Source organism: Streptopelia decaocto (assembly GCF_964273445.1).
Source record: "Streptopelia decaocto genome assembly, chromosome: 2".
NCBI lineage: Eukaryota > Metazoa > Chordata > Aves > Columbiformes > Columbidae > Streptopelia > Streptopelia decaocto.
Window position 1 is genome coordinate 73,243,751 of NC_138655.1, and position 22,661 is coordinate 73,266,411.

General features: G+C 40.4%; 1 protein-coding gene across 2 annotated transcripts in view; it reads left to right on the plus strand.

Moving 5' to 3' along the window:
- Positions 1-6,316: 6,316 nt before the first annotated feature.
- LOC309436310 (aromatic-L-amino-acid decarboxylase-like) overlaps positions 6,317-22,661 on the plus strand; it is a 57,463-nt gene continuing 41,118 nt past the window's right edge. For both annotated transcript variants that reach the window (XM_082045414.1, XM_082045413.1), the window contains exons 1-5: positions 6,317-6,377; positions 10,591-10,827; positions 16,514-16,627; positions 17,283-17,402; positions 20,431-20,565. In XM_082045414.1, coding sequence (XP_081901540.1) covers positions 10,627-10,827; positions 16,514-16,627; positions 17,283-17,402; positions 20,431-20,565 — 570 coding nt within the window. In that variant the 5' untranslated portion in view covers positions 6,317-6,377; positions 10,591-10,626. The remainder of the gene's footprint in view (positions 6,378-10,590; positions 10,828-16,513; positions 16,628-17,282; positions 17,403-20,430; positions 20,566-22,661) is intronic.

The window sequence follows — 22,661 nt, forward strand, 5'->3', positions numbered from 1 at the left end:
AGAGGTTCAATGTTGGTGCCTCTGAGCAGAGACAAACTCTGCCAGAGTGTGGGTGTGGAGGTGCTGCCACTTCACGCCTGGCTTAGACTTATGCCATTTGGATTCCAAATGGAGTTGGAGCTAAATGTGGTAACACAGAAAAATAAACTGGAAAAGAACAACCCTTCCTAGCAAAATATTTTATGGAAGCTGCCCCTGAGGGTTTACTCAGAATTGTACAGCATATGGCAAAGACTTGCATCTGTACTTGATAACAAGAACTTGAACTAAGGTGTCTGAGCACAAAGGTAATTGATGCATCAGACTATTCTTATTTAACTGCCTGTCACTTGCAGTCACGTGTAAATCCTGCTTAAATGGGAGCCTGTGTCTCCTAATGATAATGGGGAAGCTGTGATTATCTGAGGTGTGGAAGTGAACAGCATCACAAGGGGACCAGAGGGCAGGCAGTTCTGAGTGGCGATATGGCTGGCGGCACTGCAGTGAGGCTACCTGCAGCAGCTTGAGCTGTTGTCTTTCCTGGCTGACTGTTTTGCTTCCCAGCTGGAGATGATCGTCCTTCTTATGGAATTGGCAGGATGGAGCATGTGAACACTTGGTGGCTCTGTCACCCAATGCTTCAGGGACAGGCAGGTCCTTTTAGGGGTCTTTTGTAGTTATAGTTAGAGCTTAATTATTACATAAAATATTTAATTATCAGTATAGCTTATTGTTATCTAAAATTTCTAGCATTTAGTGTAACTTACAGTTGCACAAAGTTCTTAGCAATTACCATACTTGCACTTAAACAAAATTTTTCATGATCAGTGTATCTTACTTACTATCCAGAGTCTTTTGTTACCTAGAGTTTTAGTCACTGGACTCTGTGCAGATGGGGTCAAATTCTTAATAATCATGATACAATGATCATACAATGGCCTCAGACTTTAACAAAAAGAACCTAAGTCACTCAGTCATTGGAGGAAGAAGACAATGGTGGATGCATCCCAGAGCACTGAGGGATCATGGGTTTTGCTGTCCAACAGCAGGACTTGCAGATGGTTGATTTTATAGGCCATATCTTGTGCTCTTATATTTCCCTGTTCCATAATGGAGTCACCACATCCTGGTAGCAATGCTCAGTGGGCAAATAGTCTTGTCACAGTGCTAACAGGGCATCGGGCTGTTGTGTATCAGGAGTCATCACATCTTGGTGACAACCACATTACTGAAAAGGGAAAGAAAGAAGAAGGTGATACGTGATCAGCCTGTTTACATTTTATGGCTGTTTGCCTTAGGAAATGGCATTGGTTATGCCAACCATGTTACCAAGAGTTAGTCACATAGTTCCAACACAAAGCTTTGTCTTACTATAAACACATCTTCCTGAACAAAAATCACACATTGCATGGAGACAATAACCAACAGGAGAAGGTAGCAAACATTACCTTACTCGTGGCTTCAGATGTGCATGTGTGTCTGTGAGCAGGGAGACTGTGGATGTGGAAGATTCAGTTCCCATTGAGCTCTCCAGAGTGCTCAGTCTGTGATATGCAGAAAGTAATTTTCTTGCTTGGAGAAAGTCCCCATATTCAGTAACTTTTATGTTATATTAAGCATGAATTCTCCAGAAAATTGGCATTGGTCTTTTCTTGAAAGGTGATTATGTTAGCACAGGATTGAAGGAGAGCCAAAGACACCTTTGCAACAAAGCTATTGGGGAGGGAGGGCAAGAAGCACCAGTATGGTCCCTTGCCATGGTACTTGCTGTAATCTCAGACAACTGGGCACTAACATGGTCTTTATGAGGAGCCTCCAGTGTTCTCATCCCACAAAGACTGACTCAAGGCTTATATTGGTGGCAAATGTTCTTCTAAGATTATTGCAAGAAGTGTAAGGTAGTGCATGGTCCTCATGACAATGCATTCATCACAGCCAGAGACAAAATATTTTCTGGACCAAGCGTTAGGTGATCTTTGACACCTTTGTAAACAGTGATCAAAACAAATCACTTCTGTAAGAACAAGCACAGCATTGTGTTCCCTCTGTATCTTAAGCCATCTTGTTCCTCACGCCTCACCTGGGTCTGTCTTTTCACCCACACAATGGCCTATTAAATTCATTAAATAACTGCCATAATTTGCTTTTCTGATGAGATTTCAATAGCACATTTAAGCCCTGCTAGCAGTTCATTTGTCAGCCACAGCTTCTGTGAGGCTCACAGTGGTCAACACTTGAAGAAATCCTTTCTGTGAGCAACAGTTGCCTGGACAAGTCCCCCAGCAGCACCTGCACCCCAAGGTAAGCACATCTTTGCAGCTCACAGCAGAAGCTATTCCTGCCTCTGTGTTGGAAGAGCCTGCTGTGATTGCAGCCTGTTCTCACTGTCTCTGTGACTCTTCACAGCCTGTCAATTTTTCTATTGACACTTTTTTGGTTCATTACAACCTCTCTCTTTTCGGTAGGCTTGCTTCCAGAAGAGTAAAGTGCTTAGGCTGCCTCCAACCAGCAAGTGGTACATTAACTCCTCCAAAGCTGTTGTTTGAGTCTGCGTCCATGTTCACTTCATTACCAGTTTTATCCTTTTTATCCTTCTTTGGTTTACCTTCACATGTTCACACAGACAGCAATATGGAACTGAACTGGGAAAACAAGTCACACATAAAATATTCAGGAAAGATGTGACAGATACTTCCCCAGTTTGTCAGCTCTGTCTGAGATTCATCTTCTGGCTAATCTGTTGCAAAGTCTACTTATGTTCTGCAGGAGACTTAGTTTTTATCATCACATGGTGCAAGTAATCCATCTATTTGTGTCTGAAGGCTTTATTTAATTCTTATTCTCTTCCAAAGGAAATGCACCCTTTGTTTAATCCAGAAAATTGTTAGTTGCACATTTCTGCCAAACATCTAAGTGATCCTTAGAGTTTTTTTCTTTTATTTCTGTTTTTGGAGATAATTTAATTTTCTATTACTGGTATTATTACAGGGTTCTACTACAGTTGTTTGTTTGTTGGTTTGTTTTCTGAAGGAGTAATAGTGAGAGAAGCAGGAAGAAAGGCTTGCAGCTTCCAAACTATGCTCAAACCACAGATAAGAAGTAAACCAAATACTAAGCGACCAAGCAGTGTTTTTTATTATGCTTAGGCAACATTGACTGTTTCTTTGACAGCAAATGCTGAAAACATGCACAAACATTGTGCTTGTACAATTCCTAATTAACTGTTTCAAGTTATTTTCTCAATAGCTAAGATATAGATGATATCTGAGTCAATTTAAAGCCCTTTGCATTATAGCTCAGAACAGGTCTGTTCAAATGATGTTAGGCTCAGTGATCTACAGCACAAACGCGTCATGACCAGATTTAATAACCAGAGCCACACTGGGAGGCCGGCATGGGGTGGGTGTTGTGCTCTTCAGGTGAGGGAAAAATAAAGGTAGGGGTAAAGCATTCAAATCATAATTGCCTGAAGGCCTGGGAAAACTGGATTTTATTTCTAATCTGCATTGTACAATGATGCAAGAGAGGAAACATGTCGGAAATTGGGTACAAACTGTTTAACTCCATCTGCTTTGATCCATGGCTGTGCACATGCACTGGCAAGGGGACTGCAAACTGACTGATAACACGTTGTCTGCATCATTCTCCAGCGCTGTGCTGGAGCATCCTGTTCAAACACGTTATCTCTCCCACGGTGTTTGCAAACTGTCGAGGGTTTAGATTGCGAGGTGACAATAAAACCCTGGCAGATGTATTGTTAACCTCCTCTCACCCCCCACTTCCCCCTTTTGCCCCTCCCTCTCTCCCCTTCCCACTCAGGACAGGCGATCGGGAGGAAAAGAAGGACAGGGAGAGAAGAGTTTAAAAATTAACAATGTTTTACTAATGCTACTAATAAGAATAGAGAAAATATACAAAATATACAAAACCAATCTTGAAAGTCTCAGCAACTGCAGAGCCAGCACACAAAGTCCTGGATTAGACTCTGCAGCCAACCGGAGCTGGATTCAGTCTCTCACTAGGCCTCAGTTCACAGGGACGACCAGCAAGATCCTCTCCTAATGTCGTCCATGAGGAAAAAGGGAAAAAGGGACGAGATCCTTGTGATCTCCCACTTTTATATGAAGTATTCACGTGAATGGAATGTTATACCCAGTTGGTCAGTTTCTGGTCACTTGTTTCTCGTTGCCCCTCTAGTGAGATGTCCATCCATGCTTATCAATAACTTCACATTCCATTGCTATGTTTACCAAAACATGTATCTGGTTCTCCAGGAAAATGCAGCTAATATGAAGGCTTTAGCTGACAGGCAAATTCACCAGAAGAGAAACTTGTTTTTTAACAAAACCAGGACACAAACCAAATACTTAAGCAGTGGTAATATTAATAAATTGATATGATTTCTGCATGGGCACAGCGTCATTATATATCATGACCAGGGTGACATATCTCCATGTGCAAAATCATATTGAAGTCTGTCTTGTGTTAGCTGTGACTAATGTGATCTGTTGGTTGCTCATCAACAATCCTTTAAACCTTTTAGGGTCATTTGTTATTTTTCACACACCCGTGTCTTGAATTTTGAAACGGTTTGGCAGTACAGGGGAGATCTCTGTTCCTTGTGTAGCAGCAGTAAGAGAACTTGTCTGTGAAGCAGCCAGCACACCCAAGGGTCTGGAGCACATTCATGGGGCCACAGCAGCTCTGCCTTAGTCAGCACCTGTTAGGGAAAACCTCATGATCTTGCTTTTGTCCCCAACAGAAAGATTCTGTTAAGGAAAGAATTAGTGATAAAGAGAATTATGAAAAGTAGTATGAGCCAGAAGAATTATTAGAATTATATAGACACATAGGATATGGCTTTTAGAAGGGCATTTAATTCCCTTTTTTCAACTTGCCTGTTGTACCTCTCACACTTTAGCTCCTTTGCTTCCTGAGGAATTAAACAAATATGATTTTAATATAAAATGCAATTATTTTTTGATCACAGCAGCTTTTAAGGTAACTTACCAGGTACAGCAGAGAAGTAAATACACATCAGATGACTTTGAGGTATAATTTCAACACTCTGATTGATTAAAACAGCATTTTATTACTCCAATATTAATGATAGATTCTGGGTTTAGTTTCCTTGGAAAGTTACTTACCTTTTGCAAGCCATTTGGATGAAACAATGAAGTTAGATTTTAGTTATCTTTATGTTTACTAGAGACATCTTCAGTTTCTGCATCTTTTATACCCTTATTTTGAATTTTCAGCCTTTTCAGTCAAATTCAGGGAGAAAGAAAAATAGGAAAATCTCCATTCTGATGGGGTCCCATTTTCCCCAGGCTGTGACCCAGCACACTCAGGAGTTAATTTGCAATGAGAAACAACTGTGAGCGAGCAGCAACTGACCCTGGGATTTCTGGATGCTTTAAGATTATAGACTGGTCACTATGCGGACACAACCCAAGAACTGAAAACGCAAGTCAGTACCAGAGTAACATCTAGCACAGCAAGTGCAGCGAAACCCTCAAGCTGATCTGTGAAGTTTAGGTCCTTTTTCTATTTTGAACAGGCTTTTTTCTGAATAGTAGCAGAGTTATAATTGGACTTATGTCATTATAAGAGGAAACACAGCCATGACAGCTTTAAAACATATGACAGCCAGCACTTCCTCCTCCTTCACAAAAAGGTTGGCTGTAACTCTGCAGTGCACTAGAGACCAGTCTGGGAGCTGAGGCTGTCCCGATCTCCTGCTGCACTGCCTGCCTATAAGCTGTTCAGAATCATGAAACACCGACAGTCTTCTTTAAAACAAACTTGAACTAAATAAAACTGACTTGAACATTTACTATTGCTTTTAAGTATGTGTATGATGAAAGGGAGGAATGGGAAAAAGTTAGATGCAGCATATCCGAGGATGTTAATCCCACATGTACCCTGTTTATAGCCTGCAGTCACTTGAGTGGTATTTCACCGTATCGGTGTTTCTGTCCTGAAAACAAGGTTTCACAGAGTGGTTTGAAGCACTTGCTTTTAACAGCAACAGCCAGAGCAGAAATGTCCTGGAGCGTGGGACCGAACACTGGCTGTCAGACTCGTTAATGGGCTGATGGAAGGAAACACACACCAGCCACTTCCCAGCTAACAAGGCGCTGGCCGCTCCTCGCTCAGCTCCGTCGGCCTCTCGGGCAGCAGCTTGTTTGCCAAGGATATTTTGGAGGAGGCGTGGGAGGAAGGGGAGATGCTGCTGTATGTTCAATGCAAAGCACTTGGCTGTGATAGGCTGAGGGACGTGGATTCTCTGCCTATATCTGCCGGCAGCTGCATCCTCTGCACTTTACAGCTGGCACAGAGGAGCAAAGAAAGACAGTGAGAAGACAGAGGAGAAGGAAAATCCTCACCAGCTCACTGTAAGTAACATTGTTTGTCCTTAAAGCTTTGTGATTGTTGAATTGGATTGTGATTGCCTTTGGATTAGTGCAACAATTGGTTACTTAGAGGTGGAGCTCTGCTAATAAACAGACAGACTCTGCTATTTAGGGGACAATCTGGGATGCTCAAAAGCAGTTCTTTTTAACCTAAATTTGCACAATGTAGTGTGAATCTCTCATTTTGTGTCTGCTTGATTTTATGTATGATGTATGTCAGTTATAATTGTTTCTGTACATTTATACAGAATCCCAGGTTTCCCAAAGTTTGTCCGAACAACTAAGCAGACCTTGAGGAATTCTCTGCACAACATATTGAATACTGATATTTTCAGGATAAATTCAATGCATGACTTTTTAGGGTAAGGTTTTCTTTAGAAATCACCCTCTCCCATCACTGTAATAGCACCTCAGAAAGGATAATTCCTAAATAGCAGGCTCTGTGCCAGTGACAGTAATGAATAAAACCAGCAACTTCTAACTGGAAAAGGAAATTTTTAAATGACATGTAGGGCCTCTAACATTTATACTTAATTCTTGGCTTGTGCAAAGGTAGAAGTACAGAGTAGATCCAGTTCATTTTACTCATGCTGAGATAGAATTCGTCTTACAGTCCTTATTCAGGCAATACTCCTGTTGCCAATTGTAGAAGTTGAGCTTAACTGTACAAGAGCTACAAAAACCTTCAGGTGTGTTGAACAGCAGAAAGTGCTCATGGCTTCAGTGGTGTCACTGCAGCACCACAAGCCTTCAAACTACATTATATTCTGCAACAATCAGTTGGCAGAATAGAAAGTGCACTTGTCTCATTTATTGGAAAGATACACAGTTATTACTTCTTCTTTTTTTTTTTTTTTTTTTTTTTTTTAGCCAATGCAGATAAGATGCTATTAATGTGTCTTTGCTTTCTTGCTTTCTGTATCTAATAGTAGGAGCTGCTTAAAGATTTTATTCTGTTAGCTGTTTTTCATTTTACTTCCATGAACTGGAAAACAGGCACTCATAAAATTATAATATATCAAACATACCTCTCTCATAATTTGTTTTCTTTTTCCTCTTTTTGCCCTTTATTCTCTTTTTCTTCCTCATAACGTATTTCCCGGTAATATTTTGATATCTTTTACATTTCTATTTAGCTGATAGGATAAACAGAGTCTAAAATTACAGACAATACTTTTTAAGAGGAATAATGAATAAGCTGAATGTTATCTACATAATATTTAAAGTAAAGCATAAATGTATTTAATACGTAATTGTACATAAACTGCTTATATTATACTTAATATGCAATCTAAAGACTAATAGCAGCTTTTGGTAAATTCACTAAAATGAAATGTGCTGTGTACTAATTTCTGTGCACTGAGGTAGAAGGAATAGTTTAAACAAAGCAGAAAAGGATATGCCAACCTTAGATTGCGTTGTGTTCTTGTCCTGTGACAAGTTCTAGCAAAATTATAAAGCAAAGAGTTTATAGATGAATAAGAATAAAAATCAGAAAGATACATTGATATAATATAAAGTTTAACATGATTGTTCTTGTTTTTACCTGAAGTAAAGAGCAAAACTCTATCTTTTCCAGTTAAGTAGGTAAAATTGTACTTTATCTATCAGAAAGATGCTATTGGTGGATTTGAATACAGAATGTGCTTACAAAGTGGTAGAGGTTGACAATTAGGAAGAGATACAGGTGTGGAATACAGGAGAAGGCCTCCTTATGGGCCTTCAGGAAAACAGACCACTATTAGATATTTTAGAAAGAGGTTCAGTTTCTCTGAAATTTGCATTTCATTTTGGAAACTCAGCCTGCAGTATTTTGCTGTTTAAGTCCCTTCAAGTTAAGTGGATATTTTGAGTACACACAGATTCTAACACTCAGCCCATCAGAAAATATGGATGCTCTCAAAAAGTATTTTCATTTTAGACCCTAACAGCTGAGGTGTTAGAGACATTTTCTTAGAAAATCACATTCTGTATTTTTAAAATATACTGGCATAGACGGTACTTCTGTGTGTTGTGTTGTTGAATTGTAGGTGTGTTGTGTATGCATGTGAAAGATAGAAGGCAGAAATATTCTGTACTGGTAAAGAGGTGAAGTAAATTTCATTTTTATAGTACTAACTGATAAGCATTAGAATTGTCAGATATTTGGTCTATCGGATGTGGCCTTTGCACCAAGTAATACTTTCAAGCAGATGAGGTGAGCTCTATAAGGAGCAGTCGAGGAAAAGGTTACAAGTAGGGATGAGAGTGTAAGTGGGTCTTGTCACTCACAGAAGAACAGATGTAAAATGGGAAGTGAAAAGGAAAATTTAGATGACCACTCGGTTCCTGCAAGGAGAATGGCTTCACAGTGTCTGGTGAGATTTGTGTGTTGCGGTAGGTAAGAAATTTTCAGGCAAAGACTTTTAGGAAAGAACATGCATGGCTACAGAAAAACAGATGTTCAGATAAATCTTAATTTCTCAGTATTGTCTTTAGGGGAAAGAAGAAAGAAATACTTTGCTTTGGATTGAAGCAGATAGATGTATTTCACTGGATGAAGCTGAACTGAAAGTTCATTAGAGGTTAACTAAAATCAGCAAATCTGGTTGCTTAAACACAATCTTTCAAAGGGGAGATGACACACAACGCTGCCCACCAGAACCCTCTGAGACCCATAACGACTCCTGGTAATGCATTTCTGGCAACTTAGCAGCAAGATCTGAGAAAGGTCCTAATTCCCCTTTCAGAAAGACATAGAGAGGGCCAAATAAACATCATGGTGAAATAGAGTAATATAAATCTGACAAAACAGCAACAAGAACAGCTTTTCTCTGGGGATCTAGAAGTCCCCCCTGTGCAGATCCCTGCTTTCCCAGTGGTTCCTGACCTACAGCAGCACCTGACCTGCAGACACTGCACACAAATTCCAGATTCTCTGTTTCTAGGATGGTGTTTATCAATTATGTTTTTCTTTGGTCATGTGGCAGTACTAACTTGAACATAATGAAGCCTAGAAGGGTCTCTTTTTTCTAGAAATGATGTCCTTAGTTAGAAATCCTTAGCACAAATAACTGATATCTAAGAAATTATCTTTTATAACATAATATTCACACTGTGCTCAAAGCGAAGATCTGAAGGTATGTGAACTAAGTATAGTAATTCTTTACACCAACAGTGAGAATCTTTGTTTCACTTGTCAGTTTTCTTACTGGACACCAGGAACAATATCACTCACTCGATCTGAGTGTGTAAAGATTCTTGGATGCTTTTCAGTCACTGTGGCCTCAACCTTGTATTCACTGAGCTCTCAAAATTCAAAGGCACATACATTAAAGAAGCTGGGAGGGCCAGGGTGGCAGGAGCAGGCACCCCAGCAATATGGATTTAAGTTTGCAAAGCACTTTTCAGGCAAAGTCCAGCTCATGTCAGCTGAGCCAAACATCGCTTGGGTGTGCTCAGACAGTCTCTGCCGGGCTCAAAGGACACCGAGAGCTCCAGTCCAACATCTTGGAAATAGGGACAGCCCCAGACAAAGCTTCCTCACATCCTCCTGCAGAATTCAGTACAGATCAACTCTAAGTGGATTCTAACTTAAACCTCAGTAAGAAATAAGGTTTTGTAAATGGCACAGCATGTGCATTTACAGAAAAAGAGTAAAGAAGCTAAAACTTGAGGCAAGACAGGAGGCAAGAAGGAGATAAAAGGACAGGGCAGCACAGTGGATCACTGTGATAACTGTGGTTATTATAGCTTGCTATTATTGATTCTAACAGAGACACACAGGTTACTATTTCCTTAGACCTCTTCTTTGTAAGGCAGGAGGGGGCTGATTATGTGCCACATAATGGTGCTGCATCCTTGTGTCAACCAGCAGCAGTAGGGATTAAATCTGTCATTTCTGAATCTTCACCAATGTGCTTTTACTGCTGTTCTGTGCTAAAGATTCAGCCTATCTGTAATCATCTAATCTACATCAGGATCCAGATATCAAAGATTTAACAGTGTGACTTACTTCTGTACCATGTCCAGCTAATAATGGAGTGGAGCAGAGTGCAGGACTGCATGGGCATTGGCCTTACATGCAGCAATAAAGGAGCATATGGTCTTTTCAAAAGGGCCATGTAAGTTATCTTATAAAACATGCGAACAACAGGTTTAAACCCATTATTATATTCTTTCAAAAGTGACCTTTATTTATTTTTTTTTTCCCCAGGGTTTTTCTAATAATAATTCCTATACTGGGATACCCATGGATGCTGCAGAGTTCCGCAAGAGAGGGAAGGAGATGGTGGACTATGTTGCAGATTACCTGGAGAACATAGATAAAAGACAGGTCTTCCCAGATGTGGAACCAGGATATCTAAGGCCCCTCATTCCAGACTGTGCACCCCAGGATCCTGAGAGCTTTGACGATGTCTTTAAAGACATTGAGAAGATCATTATGCCAGGGGTAAGTAAAATGGATCTGTACTGCAGTGTTCAACACTGCATTTAGGTGTTCAAAGACTTTAAGGAAAGTGTAGACTGAAGCCTGTGCAGCTGGACCTTATGAACATAAGTGTCCACACTGACTAGCTTTGCGAAGGCAGGAGTCTGCTTTACATCCATAATTCAATATGATCTAACACTTTACAGATCTAATGTTTTCTGTTCTTTATAGAAGTTATCAAATCATTCTTTTGTTTCATGCAAGGCTTGTTCTTGGAAATAATTCCCTTTCCACCTTTGAACTGGTTAAGGCAAATCATCCTAACTTTTAGTTTCATGTAATTCTTTTGCCACTTACAAAGCACAGTAAATATTTTACAAAATGGGATTTGTATTAGACTGCTCCACCTAAAGTGTTCCTTCAAGCTGATCTTTAAATGTTAAAATTCTCTTTGGAGACTTCTTTTTATTGCAGAGCTGACTAGGAAGGATTCTTCCCAATACCTGTTCTGTTGACTTACTCTCCTAAATGTCAGCTTCTAGTACCTTTTAAAGCAGACAGCCGCTACTGAAGTCCTTGGATAGACAGTGTTGCAGACAGTGCAAAACGAAATGTCTGGCATTTATCCATTTCTGACTCTTTCTTATTTATCCACACAAGGTGTACCTTTTAAATTCCAACTTTATGCTTGTAGCCTAATGCCTGTAAATAGCCTGAAGAGGACCGGATTATTAGTAAATGTTAATGAGGAATCTCTCCTTTGGATCTCTGCAATAACCACTTTGGGTTGCTTCTCTGGATGTAGTTAGGTGATATGATTTCTGTGTGACTAGATATGGAAACACTGCTCTGATAATGTGTTTAGTCATTGTACTAAATACCAATTCTTTTTCATTGACAAATGTAAATATTTGATGTTCACCATGACCTCATCTGTTTCCTTTGGAACCATCCCTGCTGTCCTTTCACATGCAAAAGCTCCACTGAAGACAATGGAAATCTCACTCTTTGCAAAGATTTGTGGATGAAGTCTTAAATTGAACAGAATTAAAACAGTGTAGATTAGATGAGTGAACTATGTCCAACACACACAAACACTTCCATTGCTGCTCACAGGTATGACTGCTTCTCCTTTTTCATTGAAGGAAAATATTGACCATTTTTTAGTCTGTGAAGTAGAACAGAAAACACTCTGTTTTGAACACTTGAGAACATTCAGTACAAAAATAACACATTAAAAAAATAAGAGATGAATCACTGAAGTATTGAAAGTGAGACATTCAATTGCAAGTAAGTCATCAAGATGTCATTTTGCCTCTCAAATAAATTGATTTTTTTCTTGATATTTACATGCCCTGCGAAGAAATTTACTTTTACAAAGTGATACATTCTGAAGAAGTGTTCTATCCAAAACTTTCTTCTGTTGTGAAATGTTAGTGTTTGTGACACTAAGAACACAAGAGCATAAATCCCTGTGTTGTCTATACTAAATACTGAAGCCTCACATGAGCACAGAATCACCTACACATGCTACTCCTTAATATGTTGATACAGAGTCTCCACCAGTGTGTATCTCCTGCAGGCTGAAAGACCATCTCCCACCGCCCCAGTCTTGACAAGAGCTCCCATCATCCCTGCAAGCCTCACCACCCTCATGCAGAAGAATTTTTTCCTTATATCTAATCTAAATCTACCCTATTTCAGTGTAAAGCCATTATCTCTTGTCCTGTCACTACACACCCCTGTAAAAGTCCCTCTCCATCTTTCTTGTAGGTCCCCCTTTGGGCACTGGGTCTGCTATAAGGTCTTCCCTCAGCCTTCTCTTCTCCAGGCTGATCACGTTCCTTTTCATGCAGCCCAGGATACCATTGGCTTTCTGGGCTGCAAGCGCACATTGCAGGGTCATGCTGAGCTTCTCATCAGTCAACTGCCCCAAGTACTTCTCCTGAGGGCTGCTCTCAATCCCTTCTCCACCCAGCCTGTATTTGTGCTTGGGAGCCTGTAGTTGTGCTACCCCCATTATATTTTCCCATAATCTTCTTCCCATCCTTTTCATGACAAGAGTATCATATTTTCCCATAATCTTCTTCCCATCCTTTTCATGACAAGAGTAACATTTATAGGTACATCTAGTGTTCTTCAGCTATCGTGCTTTTCTGTCATTTCACTGGGGAGTATCTTCATTTTAGAAAGGAGGAAGTGGGCTTCAGACAGAATAAGTAGCATGACAGAGGTCATAAAACCTTGTTTTGCCCATAAGCTGTCAGTGGCCCATAAACGATTCTTGTTTCCATCATGTTAACTTCTTTACTGTGTTAGTTGTGTTCAGATAATCACTACTTATTGGATGAATGAAAATGTGAAAATGGTGTTCCTTCAGAGGAGCAAGGACCAATTAATTGTGTAAAGCAATAATGCATTGTTCACTGCTGTTTTTGCCCCATAGGAGAACAGGCTTTCATGAGTGGTAAAATTTCTTCTTAGAGACTTCTTGTGAAACTAGATGTAGACCTTCAAAGGGTATTCCACTAAATGACAATGGCCATAGCAGTGCTAAGTTCCTAATGTTAACACAGGGACTGAGGGAACAGCTGCTGAACTCTTATTGCCACATTAAGAAGCCAAAATGGAAGGGATTTGCATACAAAAATATCAGTGGGAGTCACCTTTCTCTCAAACTCGCTTTGTTCTCTCAAACATATCTTCTCTTTTTTTAGAACCCCAAATGACCAAGTTTAGTTGTAATTGCAAATAGCAGTACTGAAGATGCTAATTTTCCTCACATTGGATCCATTAATCTGTGAACTTTCAGCTGATGTACCTATCCTTAGTGTGTGATAGACTCTTGCTTAGACTAAGCAAGGCACAGAAAGACAGACATCCTCGCAAGAAATCTGGGAATGTCTCTGAGTAGCATTAGAGTGGTAATTACTGACCCCAAGACACTTGTGTATCATTGTTTATCAGTAGAGGGCTGAAAAAACAAGCATCAATTATGTCATGCTCTTTGCAATATTTTACTAAGTGTGTCTGTTCCAATATGTCAAAAAAAAAGAATTTTACAGCTGCTTCAAGCAAAGGGGAAGAGGAGGCAGGAGGAAGAACTGCAGCTGCACTTGCCCTAGGGCTTTTGGCCTTTTTTGCTTTGTGTGAGTGGTGCAATGGGAATCTGCTGTGTTTCATCAAACAAATGGCTCCCAGGAAGTAGGCAGTTTAACTTGATTAACCCAAGATGAATGTCACAAGCCTTACAGATCACAGAGGATTAGAGCTGGGGAGATAAACAGTGGGAGACCTGGCTCATTATGCACGTCAGTGAAAGTCTGTGTATGTGAGTCCTTTCAGGGACTTTTAAAATCTGCTTATTGTTTTCCTGTGACAAACCAAGTCTTATTCCATTTTTTTGGGGGCGAAGGGGGTGTGAATGAAAGTGTTTGCCACAAGTGCTCCAAAACTTTGTGACAGTAAAGAGATCCTGGCCAGTTGTAAGACCTACAGCTAAAATGTTTACAGTGTCTTGTCTTTGGATACCTAATTTGAGAAGGTTTGGTCCTAGTGACCAGTAAAATTGAAACATACCAGGTATAGGGCTAGATTAGACAGTGGAAAGTCATAGTGGATAGGAGCTGGTTTCATATGAAAGGGATAGAGACACCCAAAACGTTACAGATGGTATACTACAGCAGATAAAGTGATATCTTATGAACTGTGTATACGAGAGTTAAGACAGTTTCTCCCTGGCACAAAATGGTTGGGCTTGAAAGAGATCTCTGGAGATCATCTAGTCCAACCCACCCGCTAAAGCAGATTCACCTAGAGCACATGGCACAGGACTAATTGGGTTTGGAATGTCTCCAGAGAAGGAGACTCCACAACCACTCTGGGCAGCCTATTCCAGTGCTCTGGCACCCTCAAAGTAAAGAAGTTTCTCCTCATATTCAGATGGAACCTCCTGTGCTTCAGTCGGTGCCTGTTGCCCCTCATCCTATCATTGGGCACCACTGGTCTCATCCTCTTGACACCACCCTCGAGGTATTTATAAGCATAAAGAAGATCCCCTCTCAGCCTTCTCCAGGCTGAGCAGACCCAGTTCTCTCAGTCTTTCCTTGTAAGAAAGGTGCTCCAGTCTCTTAATGGTCTTTGTAACCCGCCACTGGAATCCCTCCAGTAATTCCATGTCTTTCTTGAACTGGAGAGTCCAGAACTGGACACAGTACTCCAGATGTGGCCTCACCAGGGCAGAGTAGAGGGGGAGGATAACCTCCGTCAACCTGCTGGGTACACTCATTTTAATGCACCCCAGGATATTGCTGGCCTTCTTGGCCACAAGGGCACCGTGCTGATTCATGGTCAACCTTTTGTCCACCAGGACTCCCGGGTCCTTCTCTTCAAAGCTGCTTTCCAGCAGGTCAACTCCCAACCTGTACTGGTGCCTGGGGTTATTCCTCCCCAGGTGCAGGACCCTACACTTGGCCTTGTTGAATTTCAGTAGGTTCTTCTCTGCCCAGTCCTCCAGCCTGTCCAGGTCTTGCTGAATGGCAGCACAGCTTCTGGTGTGTCAGCCACTCCTCCCAGTTTGGTATCATCAGCAAACTTGCTGAGGGTGCACTCAGTCTCTTCATCCAGGTCATTGATGAACAGGTTGAACAAGATGGGATCCAGTACTGACTCCTGAGGAACACCCTTAGCTACAGGCCTCCAACTAGACTCTGCACCATTGATCACAACCCTCTGGGCTCCGTCATCCAGCCAGTTGTCAATCCATCTCACTGTCCACTCATCCAACCCACATTTCCTGAGCTAATACTCCATCTAGAAGCACATCCTCTAAAAGCACCTTTTTGTTTGTTTGCTTGTTTTTCCTAAAACTCACCTATAATCTTGGGTGTGAAAGTCAGTTTTGCCAAACATATCATATCACATTATTTCTACTGAACATTGCAGTTTGACAGTACTTTTCCTGATTTCAGATTTTATTAGATTGGAGCTTTGGAGAATTATCAAATATTTACTAAGTATGTCTAAAACCCTTAAAAAATTCTTAGACGTTGCATAAGATAATTCTAAATATTGCTGCTGCAAGACAATTGACTACAATTTGTGCAGTTATTCTGTTATTCTCTCATACTAGTACATATAAAGTGGAATTGGACATAAATCACAACTTGTTATAGGGAGATGATAGTTTAATTTTCTACAGAAGTTATTGGCTACTGGAATGGATTGTTTGATTTTATGGTGAGGAGATGTTTGGCCAGATTCAGTGCCTGAATTTTAGCAAATATCTCCAGAGTGTGGCCAAGAGAGTTCCATGGACCTCAGCTGCACTGAAGACACCCTTGCTAAGTCATGACAGAGATGAAAGAACAAAACACCAGAGTCACTGAAAGCAGAGGTTCAAAAACAGTGCCGTGCACAGAAACTCACATTGCCACTGCATATGTAATTCTTGTCTTCTAGGCAGACATCTGGAGAACTCTGTTTTTGGCACTGTTGGGAGGTAAGGTGAAGAACTCTAATTTGAGTAAAAGATAGATAAAAAATTGAGAATAAGCAAGACAAGATTTTCTGAAAAATGACATCCTGTGTTACAGCCAGGGAGTAGAGAACTGTTAACTGGTCCAAACCTCTAATCTTTTCTGATTTTGTGACAATTTGTTTCTGCTTCCTGCATTAGTTAAAAATAACAATTTTTCCCTTAATACAGGTGACTCACTGGCACAGTCCCTACTTTTTTGCCTACTTCCCCGCAGCCTCTTCCTTCCCAGGTCTTCTTGCAGATATGTTGTGTGGAGGAATAGGATGCGTGGGCTTCTCTTGGGTAAGTTTACTGGGGTATGTACTGCTATGTGGTAACGGTGCTTCACCATGCCAAGATTCTAAGCATTTCAGTAACATTCTTCAAATAAATTATTGATAGATAACAGTGAAGTCACAGGACTACTTTTATAGGTAAAATTGCCCTGACTAGTTAAGTATTTTCACATAGAAACCCTGAAGGATTCCAGTATTAAAAGGTATTACCTCTTAGAAATTTTGCCTTTGAGAAATCACCAGCATTTAGAATTAGTGGTAGCAGTGCAAACTTACTGGTAATTCATGAAATGGTATGACTGTTGCCTGTCACCTGGTGTTTTTATCATCTGGTTGAATAGAAAATTGTGTTTAAAACCCCATGTTCATATGAGATTGGCTCTTCTCAAAAGAGCTTGGTACTTGATGTAAAAAAAAATACACAAGATGCAAATCCCAGCTTCGACATTTGATAGTCATGCTTCTATGTGAGGCCCAGTTTGATGGTTTTTTTTTAGTAAATATTAGAAACAACATGCACAAAATGGTCTTCAGGAGCTGGTAAAGTTAGTCAGCTAGTCTCTTCCTCTATAGTCAAAACACAGAAAGTACTTTCTCTTGTGGATCTTATGTGTGTTCATGGTCTAGCGAGGTTATTCCCTCTGTTCTTTTTTTCAACACAGGCTGCAAGTCCAGCTTGCACAGAGCTGGAGACTGTCATGATGGATTGGCTAGGGAAGATGATTAATTTGCCTGAAGAATTTTTAGCTGGGAAAGATGGCCAAGGTGGAGGAGTCATTCAGGTAAGGGGGGAAATGAAAAAAACAATACAGGGTGAGTTCATAGATTGGAGGATTCTGTAAAACCTTAATACCAAGACACTAATAGAGGAAAGGTGTATTTTTTCTGCCACATGGGTTCCTTTCAGATTTTCAGAAAGATTGATAACCTGTGAGAGTGATCATACGTAGGTAGGATCATTGATGAAAGTAATGGTTTTCAGAGCAGCTGAATTATGAAACACTATTCTTTGTGAAGAATTGTTAGTAGATAACTGAACATCACAATTTGGGCTTAGAATTAAAATCATAATGTTGAAAAGGGTGTAGGATGGAAACTTTCATTTGTTAAACAAGTGAAGTGAGCTCATACCAACAATGTGCAGCAATGTTTCGTGGCTGAAAACAAATAAAAGCTTCTCAGCTAGAAATATATCTGAAGATTTTGAGTATAGCATCATGAAAAGTGGTTACAAAGGCTTCTGTGAAGCCACCTTAGACATGTTCAGTTGTTTACTTCAGTCAGTTTCCAAAAGAGACATCCTTTTTTTCAGAAAAAATTGTCAGAGATCAAGCAATGGATAAGAACATAGGAGAGAATCTTCTATTAGTAGAAATAAGAGAATGTGATAGAAAGTCCATCAGTTTTCATCAAAGAAGTTGAAATTATTTTAACAAGTTTTCCTTCTATAACAAAATGAAATATTGGAATATTAAAATGAAGAGCTGTTTAAAATACAAAACCAAACAGTTCTATCAGTAGATAATACAATTTTCAGACTATGGTGGAGTATCTGAAATAGAACATTACCCTCAAACTTTGATGTTGAATGCTTAATGAAAGCCTATAAAGACTGAACAGAGGATCTGTAGGATAACAAATATATCATCAAAGGGCAAACTTGCATGCATAATGAAGCTATGTTGTTTATCAACCATAGCTCCACTAGCACATGGTCTTTCTGCAGACTCTGGTCACAGCTTTTAATCTAACTACAATAGATATTTACTATGAAAAGGGCTGAATTTTAAGCAATTGTTCTGTGCTCCTTTGGTAATCACTGGAGTCTGGTCATAAGAGGACAAGACACAATCCATTTTATCCTAAGACAGGCTTCTAAAATGCATCTGAATTTCATGCTAGAAGTGGGGGTTCCTTTCTTTGATACCAGCTGTAAATGCCTACAGCATATCCCAGTGAATTCTTCCCAACATCTTCCCAGGCAAGCATGAATTTAACCCAACTGCTCTGATCCTCCCAGGTGGAACTGCACCTACACCAGTGTATTTCCAGAATAACTCTTTACTCATCTGCTTGCTCTATCAGAATCGTTTTCATTACACTTACTAGCAACTGGGTTATGCTCAAGAAATCAAGCTTTTGTCATGTGTCTCCACAGTATTTCTTTTGTACCAGTGAAAGCAAGCAATTATGCCCGACGGTTATCAGCAGGAAATATTGCCCTTCCAGGCTGACAATGCTGGATTGCCCATAATTTTCATCAAAAACCAGTCAGTTTCAAGAATCAAAAGTGGGCTCTGTGTTCCTGCTTACAATTAAGTCATTTGTGCTGCAGATTGTCTTGTCTTGCTCTTGAAGCAATAACAACACAAATAAGAGAGCGTGAGGCAAAGACAACATGAGCATGTGAAAGTGACAGTCATTCTCTTGGTAAATGCCAAGTAATTATCATGGTATCAGGTAAAACCAAGCCTGTGAGAATGGCTCTTAATTACATTTGAAAGCCTATGTCAATATGAAGCACATTGTTGTTGTGTGCAGGATGACACTTGAAAATGGCAAAAGATGAAAGAAAATTTCAGTTCAGAGTGCTGGTGGACATGAACATCAGCTCTTGCTGCTATTTCTTCCACTTCTTGAGCCTGCTTGCCATGGCAACCTTTGTTTGCTTGCGGTAAAAGGAAAGGTATCATCATCCTTCAGTTAATGTAGAATACAGCATTCAAGAGGAGAAAAAACAGCTTTTAAAAATAAGTGAGAAACCAGCTTTCTTCCTGAAGCTTGTGTCCTGCTGTTCATTCTAGACAAACTGCTGAAAGGTGTACCTCCACATATTAAAGAGTTTTCTTGTTCTGCAAAGAAAAAGTATTTTAAGGGTGAAGCAAAATGAGACTCAGCCTATCTTGGGCCTGTCAAAAGCCATTGCTGATGCATCTTTCTTGTCAGATAGCCAAGCAGCCTTTAGGTTGTGTCCCAGCTCTGGATCAGGAGGCAACAGGCCCTTTCCCATTAATCTTTATGTCTGTGTGAGGAAATTCCTACAAGAACTGTCGCATATATGAACTGTGCACCAGCCTGGGTGAACAGCCAGGATCCCAGGACAACTTGTGGCTCTCCTCAGAAGGCTGAGGCTGTTCTAGGTCATTTTCCCACCCAGCCAGGCAGTCTCCAGAATAGAAGCTTAAATTTCCAGATCTCAAATTAATGCCTTAACCTTTGGAATTTCATACAGCCATTTAATTTTATCTATTTGCATGCATTGCTTCAATATACGTATTCCTTACATGTCCTGGAAAGACTCTACCAGTTTTACAGGGCCTTATCATTAAACAAAAACAAAACAATATATATATATGTCTATCTTTGAAAGACTTTCATGTGTCCCCTTAAAGATATTTTTTAATAAAAGTATTAATTAGTCTTAAACACAAGGGTGATAAAATGATCTTTTGTGTAAAGAAACCAGGTTTAAAAGGTTGCTTTGAGTGATTTGCCCAACACAAGATGCATTTAGGTCTTGCACACAGGCTTTATGTTGCCCAACTTCATTATGAGGACATACAACTTACCTGAAAACCTATATGAGCATCTCAATAAGTTCCAGTGGTTTGCACAAATGAAAAGTATTGCCAACTGTTGAACTGCTGGAAAGGGGATTACTTCAGGCAACATTGTCTGAGAGTATATGGCCAGTATATGGCTACTGATTATGTGGGGTTCTTTAGAAGATTATATACTTCATACAGAAGAAAGCGTTGCCTTTCTTCTGGAATATCTTCCTTTTTAACTATCCTTCAATTTGTCCTACAGGGAAGTGCAAGTGAGGCCACCCTGATTTCACTGCTTGCTGCAAGGACAAAAACCATCAGACTGGTACAGTCAGAAAAGCCTGAGCTAACAGAAGCTGACATCATGGGCAGGCTGGTGGCCTATGCATCTGATCAGGTGAGTACCTCTTAAAACCATGGAGATATGGGGTCTATACTTAACCATTTCAGCCATCTCAACAGGCCGGTGAATTAAGTATAAACTCTTTGTGTTGGTGACTGATTGGTTTTGCTTGTTTAAATCTTACTGTACATCATAAGTAGGCTGGAACCTCATCTGTGCTACCATAATACAAAGAACAAATATCCAGAGGTCGGTGTTATGGAAGTATTGATTCTGTATAAAAAGAGCTAGTTTGAAGTAAATAAAGATACTTGAAAAAGGTTTTAAAATTCAATTGTGTTGAGTAAGTCTAGACCATCTTTCATTACATCTAGGTTCGTGTGTCTATGTGTGCATATGTTATCTATTAAGCTAAGCTATCTTGAAAGAAAAAAGAAAACATAATCCTTGATTTCTGATTGTGAGTGGTATTTAGCAGACTGAGATAGGGTAAATTCTCAGCAGGCCAGGACCGTGAGATGCTTTCACTGTTAATGAAAGCAAATTTTAGTTTTGTAAGTTCTGCAACTTTTACCTTTCTGACTGTCTAATCCTACTGAAGGGCCAAGCAATGTTCCTTCTTTTCATAGCTGTGACATTTTCTTATCTAAATGTCAATGTGATAGAAGAAATTTCCTTAATACGTGATGTTTCATTTAAAATAATATCTGATTCTGCATAATAAAATGGCCAAGTTTCAGGCTTACCTTGATTTACTATTTTACAGATGGTAAAGGCTTTGACACTGTACTCCACAGCATTCTCCTGGAGAAGCTGGCAGTTCATGGCCTGGATAGATAAAGAACTGGCTGGATGGTGGGCCTCAAAGAGTTGCAGTGAAGGGAGCCAAATCCAGTTGGTGGCTGGTCACAAGTGGTGTTCCCCAAGGCTCAGTATTGGGGCCAGTTCTGTTTAATATCTTTATCAATGATCTGGATGAGGGGATTGAGTGCGCACTTTGTAAGTTCGCAGATGACACCAAATTGGGTGTGAGTGTTGATCTGCTAGAGGGTAGGAAGGCTCTACAGAGGGATCTGAAACAGCTGGATCATTTGACTGAGGTCAGTTGTATGAAGTTTAACAAGGCCAAGTGCTACGTCCTGCACATGGGTCACAACAACCCCAGGCAGCGCTACAGACTCAGAGAAGAATGTCTGGAAAGCTGCCTGGCAAAAAGGATCCGGGGGTGTTGATTGACAGCTGGCTGAATATGAGGCAGCAGTGTGTCCAGGTGGCCAAAAAGGCCAACAGCATCCTGGCTTGTATCAGGAATAGTGTGGCCAGCAGGACCAGAGAAGTGATTGTACCACTATACTCAGCCCTTGTGAGGCTGCACCTTGAGTCCTGTGTTCAGTTTTAGGCCCTCACTACAGGAAAGACATTGAGGTGCTGGAGAGAGTTCAGAGGAGGGTGACAAAGCTGGTGAGGGGTCTGAAACATAAGTCTGATGAGGAGCAGCTGAGGGAGCTGGGGCTGTTTAGCCTGGAGAAAAGGAGGCTGAGGGGAGACCTTATTACTGTCTACAACTACCTGAAAGGAGGTTGTAGCATGGAGGGTGTTGGTCTCTTCTCCCAAGTAACAAGTGATGGGATGAGAGCAAATGGCTTCAAGTTGTGCCAGGGAAGGTTTCGATTGGATATTAGGAAAACGTTCTTCAGGGAAAGCGTTGTCAGGCATTGGAACAGGCTGCCCAGGGAAGTGGTGGAGTCACCACACCTGGAGGTGTTTAAAAGGCATTTAGATGAGGTTCTTAGGGACATGGTTTAGTGTTGTATGGTTGCACATGGTGATCCTGAGGGTCTCTTCCAGCTATAAAGGTTCTACCAGCACTGAAGAACAAATTAAAAGTGCACTAGTTCTTTGCTGGTGGGAAGACGGGCTACCATTGTAGAGTGAAAAGAGTCAGGATAAGAAAATATGAGGAAAGATAACTGTTTTCAAAAGGAATAAAGGATATTTGTCCTTTTTTATTTTTTTTTCTTTTTTCTTTTTATTTTTTTTGTCTGTGACCTAGAGGTCTGTGCTGCACAGATTGAGAGTCCCAGAGCTCAGGCTCTGACCCATTGATGCACAAAGCCCTTTACTTGTTTTCATTTTTTTGTCCCATGTAA